Source organism: Leuciscus leuciscus, assembly GCF_965113295.1.
Source record: "Leuciscus leuciscus genome assembly, chromosome: 1".
Classification (NCBI taxonomy): domain Eukaryota; kingdom Metazoa; phylum Chordata; class Actinopteri; order Cypriniformes; family Leuciscidae; genus Leuciscus; species Leuciscus leuciscus.
Window position 1 is genome coordinate 73,700,407 of NC_138725.1, and position 14,235 is coordinate 73,714,641.

Here is a 14,235-nt window from a genome sequence, read left to right on the forward strand (position 1 = left end):
CAAGCCCTGGGTATTTTTGAGAAAATGAAAGCTCAGACGGGCGAATCTAGAAATCTTCCCCTTATGTCATCATAAGGGGAAAGGTTACCTCCCCTTTCTCTGCTTTGCCCACAAAGAGAATTTGGCCGCCCATGAGAAAATGAGCTGTGCAAGCGCCATATTGGTTTTTCCTCGAGAGACATCATGGCTCGCAAACGAGCGAAGCATGGCAGTTGCTCAGTGTTTGGATGTACAAATGAACACAAAGTATTTTTTTAGTTCCTTCATCCGAGCCTCTGAAGAACCAGTGGGTTATGTGAATTTCTGATGTGTAATTGTTCAAGTTCAGACAGATAATCTTTCTCTCAAAATCGTTCAATACTGTTTATGCATCAGTAAATCAAGCCAGTGACTAAGGGCGTTTTTCCACTGGGTTCGTTTGCTGCGGTCGGAACCCGAGTGCGCTAGTTCCCGGCGCCCCCCGCAGCGTTGGTCTGGTTTCACACTCAATTAGTTGTATCGAACCCAGGTGCGTTTGCAGTGATCTTACGTCATCGCAAACGCACACGGAAAACGCATGGAGAATACAACTCGACTGAGCATAGCTGTAATTTGTCTGTTTTTTTGGTGCTATTATGCACAACATAGTGAGAGACAACTACGTTTATGTTCATTACATGGTGTAATTCAGCACATATCCAGGGGACGCCGTGTTTCTGCTGCTCGCAGAAGATTTTTCACTGATGCGACAGTGATACGCATGCGCGGGATACTATACTTCCTGAACAAGCACGCACCCGAGTCCGTGTTGCTTGCACATTAACGCGAACCGCGCCACGGTTCGGGAGCAACCGAGCTCAGACCACCTCCTCCAGGTAGTCTCGGGTTCGGTACTCTAGTGCGCACCCGGGTCCGATGACAGCGTTCACATTAGCGATTTTTCATGCGAACCGTGCCCCGGTCCGCACTAAACTGCCAGTGTGAAAGCGCCCTAAAATATCAACTTCACGTCGTTTGTCTTAGTAGGATGAAAATAATCGTACTTAAACGGTGATTAATATACATAAAGTGATCAATGAACAATCCCTTTCCAATCGCCCAAGCTGTCAATCACACAGCGCGAGTTTATCTGGACACTTGCCAAAACTCGTTATGAAATCAATGACACTGTTACACTGCACAACGAAGCTTTTACTGTACTTACCTCATGTTTGCATTGGTGAAAGCATTAATGAGATTACAGAAACTGTGTTGCAATGATAAGATCTTCATTCACGCAATCAACAGGCTGTTATCTGCTCAATGCTCATCACTGCAACCTTTTATGTGATGGGAATAGATCTAAATACTTAAACTTCTCACGATTCGTTAATCCCGATAGCTATAATAGTAAAAACGTATAATAGCTGTAATAGTAAAAGTTTTCGAGAGAGTTCCACATGTACTGCGAGATATTTCATATGCAAGCACGTCAGCCAATCACAGCAGTGGGCGTTTACACTGAAGTCTCACAGCAGACACGCCTCTTCAAACAGAGCGTTCAAATCAGAGGATGAAATCAGGCTAGGAAATATGCCTTTTATTTCTAAATTATAACAACTTTTGATCTAAAAAACATACTAACATTATAAGGGCACCCCAGGAAACATTTTAAAATAATAAAATATTCCATGCAATGGGACCTTTATGTTTGACCAGTTAGACCAACAGAACTTTCTTTGTAAACTCAACCCAAATACTTTGTGTAGCAGAAACATAACTCAGGTGAAAGTAACACATGAATACACATTAGTGCAATAATAAATATATTGTCACATATTTTTCAGTATATGAAAAGTGACAATTCCTTATGTATTATTCATTATATAATAATATATTAATGTAATATATTACTCTGTATATTTCCAATATATTTAAACCATTTAATATATTGATCATAAATACGTATATGCATAAGGGGACCTCAGCACAACAGCATGCATTTTAATCAGAGTCCTTGCTGTTTTCAGGTTGGCAGGCTGTAATCTCACAGATCAGCACTGTGAAATTTTGGCCTCAGCTCTACAATCATCAAACTCCCCCCTAAGAGAGCTGGACCTGAGTAACAATCGCCTGCAGGATTCGGCAGCAAAGCTGCTCTCTACTGGAGTAAAGAGTCCAAACTGTCAACTTAACATACTGAGGTTTGTGTTTCACACTGATGATAATTAGTACAGACCCCCGTCAAGCATGTTTAAGAAGAAATATTTTTTGGGGAAATAGAAAATTGTTCTGTTTTTCCCTTCATAAGCCTACCACAAATCTAACTGCCCTCTTGGAGATGTGTATACAGTGGGGTCCAAAAGTTTGAGGCAAAAAATAAAAATGTTTATATTCTGCACTGTTTTTTATTAACATATTTTCATGACAAATTACCCTTTTCTAAGCCCTGTCTTTTAAATTTTACTGACCAATCGTACATTAACATTACATTACTGTCACGACACGCACACGAAACGGCAATAGTCCAAGTGCAGTTTTATTGGGGTAATCCGTATCATAATCCAGTAACAAGCAAAGGTCGAAATCCATATAGCAGTCCAAAACACAGAAAATAAACAGGCATGAAACACAGAGAAGCAGGTGACACAAAACAAGGATACCAGAATGAATGATACAACAGGCAGGGTATAAATACACAAATACTGACAAGGTAAGTGAGAACAGCTGAGTGCAATGATAGTGATAAGTGCCGACAAAGGATTGTGGGAATTGCAGTTCATGAAGATGTGGTGACGGTAGGGGGAGAGACCTCTAGAGGACAACCAGGGAACACCAACCAGACACTGTGACAGTACCCCCCCTCTAAGGAGCGGCTACCAGACGCTCCAAGACACACACAAAAAAACAAACAAAAACAAAACAAGAGTCCAGGAGGGAGGTGGAACAATGAAGGATCAGGGGGAGGGATGGGGGGGCCAGGTCCATGGAGGGGAACAGGAACAGGGGGTGATGGCTTAGCCGGCTGCCAGGCCGAAGCAGACAGTCCATAGGGCGGCCAGGGCGAAGCAGACGACCCCTCGGGCGGCCAGGGCAGAGCAGGCTGTGCAGACGGCCAGGGCGGAAACGCCAGTCCATCGGGAGGCCAGGGCGGAGCAGTCTGTGCAGAAGGCCAGCGCGGAAATGCCAGTCCATCGGGCGGCCAGGACGGAGACTTTCCCTCGGGCGGCCAGGGCGGAGACTTTCCCTCGGGCGGCCAGGGCGGAGACTTTCTCTCGGGCGGCCAGGGCGGAGACCTTCCCTCTGCCGGCCAGGGCAGAGACGACCCCTCGGGCGGCCACGGCGGAGACTTTCCCTCGGGCGGCCAGGGCGGAGACTTTCCCTCGGGCGGCCAGGGCGGAGACCTTCCCTCGGGCGGCCACGGCGGAAACGACCCCCCGGGCGGCCACGGCGGAGACAACCTTTCGGGCGGGCACGGCGGAGACGACCCCTCGGGCGGCCACGGCGGAGACGACCCCTCGGGCAGCCAAGGAACAGGCACCGGCTCAGGAACGGACACCACCGGCTCAGGAACAGACACCACCGGCTCAGGAACAGACACCACCGGCTCAGTGGCGGCCATCTTGTCCGAAGACACAGGCTCGGCGGCGGCCATCTTGTCCGAAGACACAGGCTCGGCGGCGGCCATCTTGTCCGAAGACACAGGCTCGGCAGGCGTGACGTGAACAGGCTCGGCGGCAACCATCTTGTCCGCAGACACTGGATCTGGCTCGGCAGCGGCCATCTTGTCCGAAGACACAGGCTCGGCGGCGGCCATCCTGTCCGAAGACACAGGCTCGGCGGCGGCCATCCTGTCCGAAGACACAGGCTCGGCAGACGTGACGTGAACAGTCTCTGGATCGGCAGACGTGACGTGAACAGTCTCTGGATCGGCAGACGTGACGTGAACACTATCTGGATCAGCAGTCTCAGCGGAGCAAGATTCTGGCCTGGCGGTCTGGGGAATAGATAGCGCTGAAACTCGTGAAAATCTCAGGCTATTGGCTGCTCGGACAGATCTCAGTGGCAGATCGGCCAGCTTGGACACCAGTCCACTCCACTCTCGGATGGTTCCAATGATAGTGATTGTGCTGGCTGATGGTGCGATCTGTGGTGGGCCACGCTCCGCGGCCGACGGAGACACTGGCTCGGCGGTGGCCATCTTGTCCGGCGACACAGGCGCAGGGTCCGTCCTCCCGTCAAGAGACGCCGATGTGGATTCAGCCTTCCTGTTAGAAGAAACCAACGGGTCTGACGTAATCCACTGGCTACGCTTCTGCAAGTAATTTGTGAACCCCAAAAGTCCAAAGTCTCCAGCCCCATCATCTCACATCGAGGTAAAGGGTTGTCAAGGCATTTGTTAAAAAGGTCTTTTAGTGCCGCATCATTGTACCCCAAACCTCTTGAGAGAGTCCAAAAAAATTGAGCCACCTACCGACTGGCCCTGCTGGCGTAAAGCCATTAAATTACTAAATCGTCCCCTCCTCTCCTTCTCAGTAGTTGGGGGACGGATACGAAAACCCGTACTGCTGGATCTATACATTGTGCTGGTATCCTTCTGTCACGACACGCACACGAAACGGCAATAGTCCAAGTGCAGTTTTATTGGGGTAATCCGTATCATAATCCAGTAACAAGCAAAGGTCGAAATCCATATAGCAGTCCAAAACACAGAAAATAAACAGGCATGAAACACAGAGAAGCAGGTGACACAAAACAAGGATACCAGAATGAATGATACAACAGGCAGGGTATAACACTCGGATTGCTTCATATGAGGCCACTTCAACACTGGCTTCACGGCTGAGTCCTGAGATGGGCATGACAACGCGGAACACACTGAGTGACAATCACCCCAGCCTGTTGCCAAACCTTCAGCCCGTGGTCAGACCCTGTGTTTCTATGGGCAGGAGTTCCCCTAGAGCAAGTGTCTAGGTTGCTGTTGTCTCCACAAATGCCTCCACCGGCTGGGGTGCCACGTACAAGGGGCATGCAAGTTTGGGTATTTGGATGGGTCCCCAACTGCATTGGCACATCAACTGCCTCGAGTTGCTAGCAGTACATTTTGCGCTGGTTTCGCCGCTACGAGACAAACACGCACTGGTCCGTATGGACAGCACTGTGATTGAAATCAACAATCAAGGTGGTCTAAGCTCCCGCCGCATGTCGCAGCTCGCCCGCCACCTCCTGCTATTCAGGCGTTTTAGGAAAAAAGGGTGAACAAATTGCAACAGAATCAAACTCAACTGATTTTGTATCCTCCATATGTCCTGAGGAAGGGGAAAAAAAAAGCCCCGAAGAATCCCATTAGGGGAAAGTTCCGAAAAAGACCCAAATATATCCTATTCATACGCCTATTCATTATTTTTCTCACATGAATGGGGTAAAAAATGTAACCTTTAGATATCACCATGAAAATTTCTGAGTTGATTACTTATATCAAGACAAACAAAAAATGTATTACAAGTTTTTTTTCAAATTGTTTGTTAACATGGACAAACGGTGCATAATCTAATTACAGATGTGCTAATTTGCATAAATACCACAACAGATCTAAACATTGGGTCTAGCCAGGTGAAAATGTCTTGTTGAATCTTGTTGACAAATAACAGTAAAATACTTAATATTAAGGTCTGAATGGAACCCATTTAGACTACCCATGAGCATTAATACATAGAGGCAGGAAGAAGTACTTTAGAAATTAGATTATGCACCGTTTGTCCATGTTAACAAACAATTAAAAAAAAACTTGTAATACATTTTTTGTTTGTCTTGATATAAGTAATCAACTCAGTAATTTTCATGGTGATATCTAAAGGTTACATTTTTTACCCCATTCATGTGAGAAAAATAATGAATAGGCGTATGAATAGGATATATTTGGGTCTTTTTCGGAACTTTCCCCTAATGGGATTCTTCTGGGCTTTTTTTTCCTTCCTCAGGACATATGGAGGATACAAAATCAGTTGAGTTTGATTCTGTTGCAATTTGTTCACGGTTGACCCCCATTTTGGCTTAAAACGCCTGGACTATATGGAGTCAGAAGCATCTGAGGTCGCTACATGCGCATCTTTAGTGCCGCTTCTATATGCTTTTGAGTTTGATGTAAACTTTTTATTTTTATTGTAGCACCTCCAGACCGAAATCTAAAATCATCTGCATTTCTGACATGCTCACAGAATTATTTTGTCTTGTTGGGAATGTTTGTCCCTGTTTTTGTTTCAGTTTTGTTTTTATTTAAAATCTTGTTTATTCTGAATATTTGTGTTTGGTGTGAAAGAACTTTAATGTTCAACAGCAGAGATTGTGTCGATCACTACTGCTTTTGTGTGTGAGACTGTCATTGACTGTCAATGATTTTGGACACTAACATGAACACTGTTGTTATAGATCATCTGGCTGTTTTATGACTGCGGAAGGTTGTGCTGCTCTGGCATCCGCTCTGAGTTCAAACCTTTCACACCTGAGAGAGCTGGACCTGAGTCACAATGACCTGCAGGATTCAGGAGTGAAGCTGCTCTGTGGTGGACTGAATAGCCCAGACTGTCAACTCATCATACTTAGGTTTGTGCTTCATAGAAAATAAAATAAAAATTAGAAAATTTTAAAAGTCTAAAAATGACAGAATCATTTTGACTTATTTGGGGTAGTTTAATTAATACATGGTTTGATTCCATTATGCCAATTATATAATACTCTTCTGTCAATTAAGGCTAAAGTCTATCATGATCTAACATGTCATGGTATTAACCCTTAAAGACCTAGAATATTTTTGGGGCACCTGACTTTGTACTTTTCTTTGTTTTTCTAAACCATTATAGCAGTCAGCATCAAGTGCCATATATCATTTTAACCTTTTCACACACAAGTTTTAAATATTCTGGCTGACCCCCAAGCGTGAGTTTTTCAAGGAAATTATTTCTGTTATTTAGAATGTATCACTTTATTGTTTCCATGGTGATGCATCATTGCTTGTCACGTGACACAAAGCAGCCACAATAGCGCTGAATGACTGATGTTCTTTTTTATTCAAAATAGTCACAAATGTATTATTGTTGTTATTATTATTATTGATATTCCGATTGTCAAATATGTTCAAGTGGATGTTTTGTTGTTTAAACACTTTTATAACGAGCGCAAAAAAAATGACTTGTAAAAATCATATTATGATAATTACTGTCAGTAAATTGCTGAAGTGTTGTATGAATCCATATGCATTTGGATATTTATTTAGACATTATCCAACTAATATCTTTCTAAGTTTGGTACAGGGATAGGAATCAACAAAAATGCCCCTGAAATTTAAGACAAGGATGCAAAAATGTAACCCCACATAATTATTAAACAAATTGTATTATGGCTGTGGCGATTAAAGTGGAATGTGAAAATGAATGAAAAGAGTCAATTGCGGCAATACATTTAAATCATACTTGAATAAATTTTAATCTGAGGCATGTTACCAGTGGTGGACAAAGTACATAAATCAAGTATCTGTACTTTACATATCATACTTGAGTAAAAGTACAGATACTAAAATAAAATATAAAAAATATTACTCCAGTAAAAGTATTAAGTATTCCTTTTCAGTTTTGCTTGTGTAAAAGTACAAAAGTACTTGATTTTTAGTATATTGAAGTATTAAAAGTTAAAAAAAATAATAATATAATTAATTAAATTATTAGTTATTTAACCCTCTGGAGTCTGAGCGGTTTTCTGGGCCCTGGAGGTGTTCTGACATGCTCTGACATTAGTGCTTTTTTCAGTTATTTATAAACATGTTAATGGCAAAGGTGTAAATTCACTCTATATAGCACAAACAGGGCTACCAAAATATGTGATCACCATGCATGTATATTTTTTAATTTTTAAGAGAATAATGTTTATGCGTGGTTATTGAAAAAAATAAAAATGAAAGTTGCTGAAATATGACCACAAAACTCATAATAAATATGTGTCAATAAGACTTTTGACTAATGGATGTTGTTCCTTCGAGTTCTGGCTTCAAACTTATGTGAAAATAGTCTTGCTTTATCGTTCACATAAAACTATACATTGATTTAAATTGATGTAAAACAGGTTTTGCTTGGAAAGCCAATATGCGAGGGGGGCGTGAACAAGGAGTGGTTTACACCTGAAAATACAATGTCCCACCCATTCTGCATAATGATGAGCCATTCACTCAGGTGTGACACTGACTGAGCCACAATGCAAGGACAAAAGATATATTTAGAAGAAGACTTATATTGACCATTTAAGATTTTGCTTACATCTATCTTGTAAATATGTTTTGCTATTTTATTAAAAAGGTTACAATTACAACAATAATTACAATTTCAACAATATTTCAAGTGTACTCTTTCTTTGTAAAAAAAATGATTATAGGCCTACATTTTATCTATGTATTCATTAGTTTGAATATAGCCAACATTGGAACAGCTAACATCTTAGTTGATGACTTTATTTTTGACAAAAATAGTATTTTATATATATAGAAATTGCTAAACAAAAGCTTATTTGATGTGGCAGTATAATCTACAGTAAAAACTGTACCCACATCTAGTCAACAAAATGTTGTCTTTCATATTTCGCCTGACTGTAACGTTGTTTTTATGAAATATTAGGGCATATAAATGTTAATTTGCAGTTTAATACGTTGCTTATACAAATCATTTCGATTTTTACTCATCTCAGTATAGCAATACAGTTTGCTAAAACATCATCATTCATTCACACACGCGATTTAAATTTAAACTGTCTTTTTACGAGCTGTGGTAAACAGCGCGCATCTCTGCCGTTCGTTCATTCATAAACAGAAACCCGATTCACGTGAGAAGGAAAAAAACGTACTACAGTTTTCCTCAGCTCAGTCCTTGCTCCTCAATATACCCGCACTTCTGAGGGACATTTTCCATTATTATTATTCCTCACAGCGCTGCGAGACGGTGTAAACAAAGTAATGATCTGAATAAACTTGTGTTTTCTCGAGCTGATATAGGGGCGTTCACAGGTTTGCGTGGATTGCCTCATTCATTTGCGTTTGAATAGCGCGCGCTCTCCGTAGGCGGAGTCACATTACATTTGAATGAGCTGTAATGAGCTCGACTGGAATCGCTCTCTTTTAATACAGATTTCACAAGATGAGAATATTTGTTTTTTATATAAATTACTTCATTTAAAAGAAGAGAATTCAAGCTTCATGCCTGTGTGTCTGTATGCCTGTTTGACTGAGTATTCGCTGAGCTACAGTTCATTTTCGGACGCGTTTCAGAATGGACTTCACTGGCAGAGAGAAGGCAGAACTCGCTTTGTGTTTATTTTTCTTTATTTGGCAAAAAGCACAACACTTTGTTTTTATTGTGAGTATACACAAAAATAATACACATTTAACAGAATCGATTGATGTATGAAACTCCTATGGAAAATCAAAGTCAACAGAGTATTTATGAGTTTCTTTTACACTGATAAAAAAAAAGCGAGCTGGTATCGCCGGCGATACAGCCGACCTCAGGGGGTTAATGTTTATTTTTTTAATTTTATATACTTTTATACTTTATATTTTATACTTCATATTAATTTTATGACAACACTACAATAAGGTTTCTCCTCTGTTTTTAACCATTCAGATTTAAAGAACCTACACATAAAAGGTAAACCACAAACAAACCCAAATAAAGGTCACAATCAGCTGCTGGGTCATTTAGTAAATGAAATAAATGAAATCCATGTGATGTTTGTCATTCACTCTGATAATCGGTTTAAATGAGTGCAATGAATGAGTGCTATCGGTCACTGCTAATGTCTCTAAAGTCCACATGAACTGAAATTTGTGACCGTTTTCTAACTCGAACGGAATATTAAATGAGATAAAAGTAGAGGTTTGGCTCTTGATTTTAGCACCCCTTCTCTCCATCTCTAGCTCACAGCAGACTGATGGTTGGAGGTTTAAGGATGTTCAGCCCAAGCCATCAAACTGACATCATCAGAGAAAAAACACATTCAAGATTGGAAACAAATTTTCATATTTTGATTAAAGATTACAAAGACTGTCTTGCATGGGGAAACTGTCTTGTATTGCTCCTGCATCACATTATAAAAACTGCATTAATGACAAAGAACTGATTAAGATATCACAACAATCTATCAGTAAAGGCAAACAGCTTGTCTTCTGCTTTGGTGTCATCATTTATGCTTTTATTTATTCTGCTTTTAGCGCTGTCAATTGGAGAACGCTGAATATCTCAGAATTAGAGGGGGATGAGTCAAAGTGAAATATCCCAATATAGTGTTACCCCTGGTTACACAGACAATGCTAATGCTAGTCTCAGACTAAAATGCATGTTTGAGCTGGTTAAACTGCTTCCTTGTTTTGTCACAAGATGCACACCAGTAATGTTTTGTTTTTTTTAAGGCACATTTATAAAAGCTACTTAAATTTCTTAATTGAACTAAGGCCTAATCCTGGCTTAATCTAAGACCTGTCTGTGAAACCAGGCCTTAGTGAATAAATAGTTTGTAAATAGTGACTGCCGCTAATTTTAATTTTAAAGGGGATTAAGGCTTCACAAATTAGTGTACAGAGTTTATTAAAAGAACATTAAGGGGATTAGGCACTTTGTATTCACAATTATTTTTTCTGAATAATTGTTCAGTTCTTTGACAAAGACAAGGTAACAAAACATTCGGGACTTTACTAAAAACAATCGAGGCTTCAACCCCGTTTGCCCACCCTAGCGCAGCCCCTGCCTCAGGCTATATTTGTACTGTACATCTCTAAAAATGAAGCACACTAACATGAACACTTGTTGTTGTAGATTATCTTACTGTATGGTGACAGAGGAAGGTTGTGCTGCTCTGGCATCAGCTCTGAGTTCAAACCCTTCACACCTGAGAGAGCTGGACCTGAGCTACAATCACCCAGGAGATTCAGGAGTGAAGCTGCTCTCGGATACACTCAAACATCTGGACAAACTCAAGTATGTAGAGCAGTAACAGTCATCATGTCTGATGTGTATTTGAGTGTTAAATTTGAGAAAGACTGAGTTTTCCATTAGAGTCTCTTTATTTTGTGGTTGTCATGAGATGATGCTTTTGTTCTCAATAAGACTTAGACTGTACATTAATGTATTGCTCTATCCTATTATTGCATACCGCAAATAATGTTCAGAAATATTACAACACATAATTATCATTCATAATAAATTAACAGACATAGAGATTTAACATGATGACCATAATAATAATAATAATAATAATAATATGATTATATGCCTTCAGTCATAGAGAATTTTTTTAATCCACCTGCTCCATAAAAAAAAAGTCATAATTTATTGGGGCACTGATATGACTGAAGTTATCATTACTGAGTGAACCTAATTTAAACATATTTGTCACAATGAGCAAATTTTCACAAATGTGTTACTGTTATTTTCATATTCTCTATTCAAAAAGCTTCAAAATGATGTATGATTTGTTGGAATCAGACAAAAAAATGACTGAGCTACACCTGTTTAAAGTCAGTAGAGTCAGCAAAGTCAATTTTGAGAAAAATCGAGTTAAAGTTTTCTGAAAGTTCCAAAACAAAATCACCTTAAAACCTTAAAATCCCTGGTAATACCACCAAACTTGGCACACACCAAGTCACAACCAAATATCTGTAGAAAAAATATAGATTTTTTTTTTTTTAATGATAACACAATTGTTTGATTATCATTGAGACAGACAGCCTATATATTAAGACCTACTGTAACGCACAGATGTAATATAATGTTACACATCAGATGTTTTTCCCCAACAGTTAACCAAACATTCACTTAAGACATAACAGATAATGTTTGCGTGAATACTCGCCAAGACAGACATTTTGAAATACTGTAATTCTATGTGTATGTGTATATCGGGATCGCGCGCTGTCTGAAGGCGTCTTTGTGCGCACGCTTCAGATCTGTCAGTCAGCGAGAATAAGATCATTCTGTTTACATCACATTTCATTGGTTCAGACTCTTGCTCTGCTCATGCAACTTGTCACTGAGAATTCGCTATGATTATTCACAAAGTTGAAATGCTGCGCTTTAAAACAATACCAAACTTGTGCTGAGAGGAAGCACCAGTCATCGAAAAGTGAGCAGAGAAAACTGCATTTTTTCATGGATTGAAGGAAAGGTACTCCTGTCAGAAAACGTACAAAGATAGTTTTAGATGTTTCATTGCTATTTGGAGCGTTGGGATCGCTAGAGAGAGCTTAATGAACTCATTTTTTGTGAAAACCTCAAATTCTGCCAAAATGTACATTTTTCACTTATTTTGCCTGTAACTCATTATTAGTCTGTGCACATTTCGACTTGATTTGCCAGCACGGGTCACAATTGTTTACGTCTGTAAGTCTTTAATGATAGAAAATTAATGTGTGCAGCTGTAACACTGTTTTTATATCCATGTGTATGTTTTTACCCAAAAGACATGATACAAACAAAACAAACAAACAAACAAATATGTCAAATGAATATTAAGTGCCTGTGTACTGCATGTATGAAATGGACCAGTAGCACAACTGCTAGTGGACGGTAAGTTAAAAAGTGTAACTGTACAACAAAATAATCAGTGTTATGCTCTGCTCCATGACTATACACTGTACAACCCAGCAAGTAAAGCTAACTCGTTTAATTTGAGGAAACCGATTATCTCAATTCAAACAAGTTTTTTTTTTTTTTTAACAATAGTTATGAGTACTCTTTAGTGAACCTATTTCAATTGAGTCCACTAAAACGAGGATATTTCTTAATATACAATCAAACTATACACTGCATTCAAATACTAAAGTATTTGTATAGCTGAACTTCACTATATTGAGTAAATATAGTGTATGTGTTTATGGCAGCCTCTGTAAATGCCTGCAAGTGAAAATGATTTTCACAAAATGATTATGACTAGAGTAGGGCTGGGCGATACAGCTAAACAATTTATCACAATATAATATTGTTTATATAATATATAATATTGTTTCATATCATACAGTATCAATAATAACCTTTTTTAAACAGACCAGTAGAAAAGGTTTTATTTTAACCACTGTATTTTTTTATTTACTCAATGTATTAAGGCAAATAACAAATCATTTTAGTTTTAACAGTCAACATCTTTCTTATATATTATCCTGTTAACCTTCACGAGGACGTCGACGCACTGAATCGTTCTTTGTTTCATTTAGTTCAAAGTTACTGTTAGATTTAATGTTATAACCTTGACAAACTGTATCATTAAAATGATATAAGACTCAAGCTTTAGTATTTGACGACTATTTTATTCTGAGAAACTTATAGTGACAGTTATGTCTTAATTTGTGTCAGGAGTTACAGTATGTATTAAAAAATGAGTCAATACCTTTTAATATGAATTATGAGCGTCAGCCGCTCCCATTCAGCAAAAACCTCCTGTACGGTCGTCATGAAAGCGCTTGACAAAACAAAGTCCCTCAGGGCTTTTAGCTCAAAATTGTGCAGATTTGGTCTATACGTGAGATTTCTATAGAGATGAATAATATTTATTGAATTTATACCCCAAATTATAGTCCCTCTCTTGAAACCAACACGGAAGTGAATTCAACGGCAATTCATCGGCAATGCTTTTAACAAAAGAAATATGACACAATGGTCTATCAGTTTTATAAATAAAATGTAATGGGTGTGGGCCTCTTTTTTTGTAATATAAATTTATTTATTTATTCCTTTTGTTATTGTTGCTTTCATACCTGTTAGCTAATGAATATGTTTGTTGAACATTCCCCTGAATAAATGCTGTGGGTAATTCACTGGATTCATAAGCTATGGCTTCTCAATTTTCAACACTCTTTAGGAACATTTATGGAGTGTAGCCTACTGTATGCTTTATGCTTTAACTCATTCTTCAGTAACATTAAAATAAATAATAAATAAATGCTTGACATCCCTTTAACCACAGCAGTATTGCTGCTCAATTTAAATTAAGCCACAAATTGGCATCATAACAATAATCTGCGAATACACACGCACTGCAAAGACACAATGCCAATAGCATCATTTATTTAATCTACTAACAGTTGTCATCAGATATTCAATTTCATTGAAACGAATGTAACAAAATAATGTGGGCGTGGTCTGTGTGTCGTGAAATTAAAACACATTAAAACGTCCCTTAAATGCGCCTGAAACATTCAGCGGAGCAGCGACAGAGTAAACAACAGTGTCCTAATATGATACAAACATT

The 14,235-nt window shown here is 39.3% G+C and overlaps 1 protein-coding gene across 20 annotated transcripts in view; it reads left to right on the forward strand.

Moving 5' to 3' along the window:
- LOC309509929 (uncharacterized protein) overlaps positions 1 to 14,235 on the forward strand; it is a 66,102-nt gene that overhangs the window by 40,182 nt on the left and 11,685 nt on the right. For 16 of the 20 annotated variants that reach the window (XM_082184923.1, XM_082184935.1, XM_082184933.1 and 13 more), the window contains 3 exons: positions 1,989 to 2,162; positions 6,388 to 6,561; positions 10,809 to 10,970. In XM_082184923.1, coding sequence (XP_082041049.1) covers positions 1,989 to 2,162; positions 6,388 to 6,561; positions 10,809 to 10,970 — 510 coding nt within the window. Of the gene's footprint in view, positions 1 to 1,988; positions 2,166 to 6,387; positions 6,562 to 10,808; positions 10,971 to 12,451; positions 13,004 to 14,235 lie in introns of those variants that run through there. The other 4 variants (XM_082184931.1, XM_082184930.1, XM_082184929.1 and 1 more) reach the window with 4 other exon arrangements.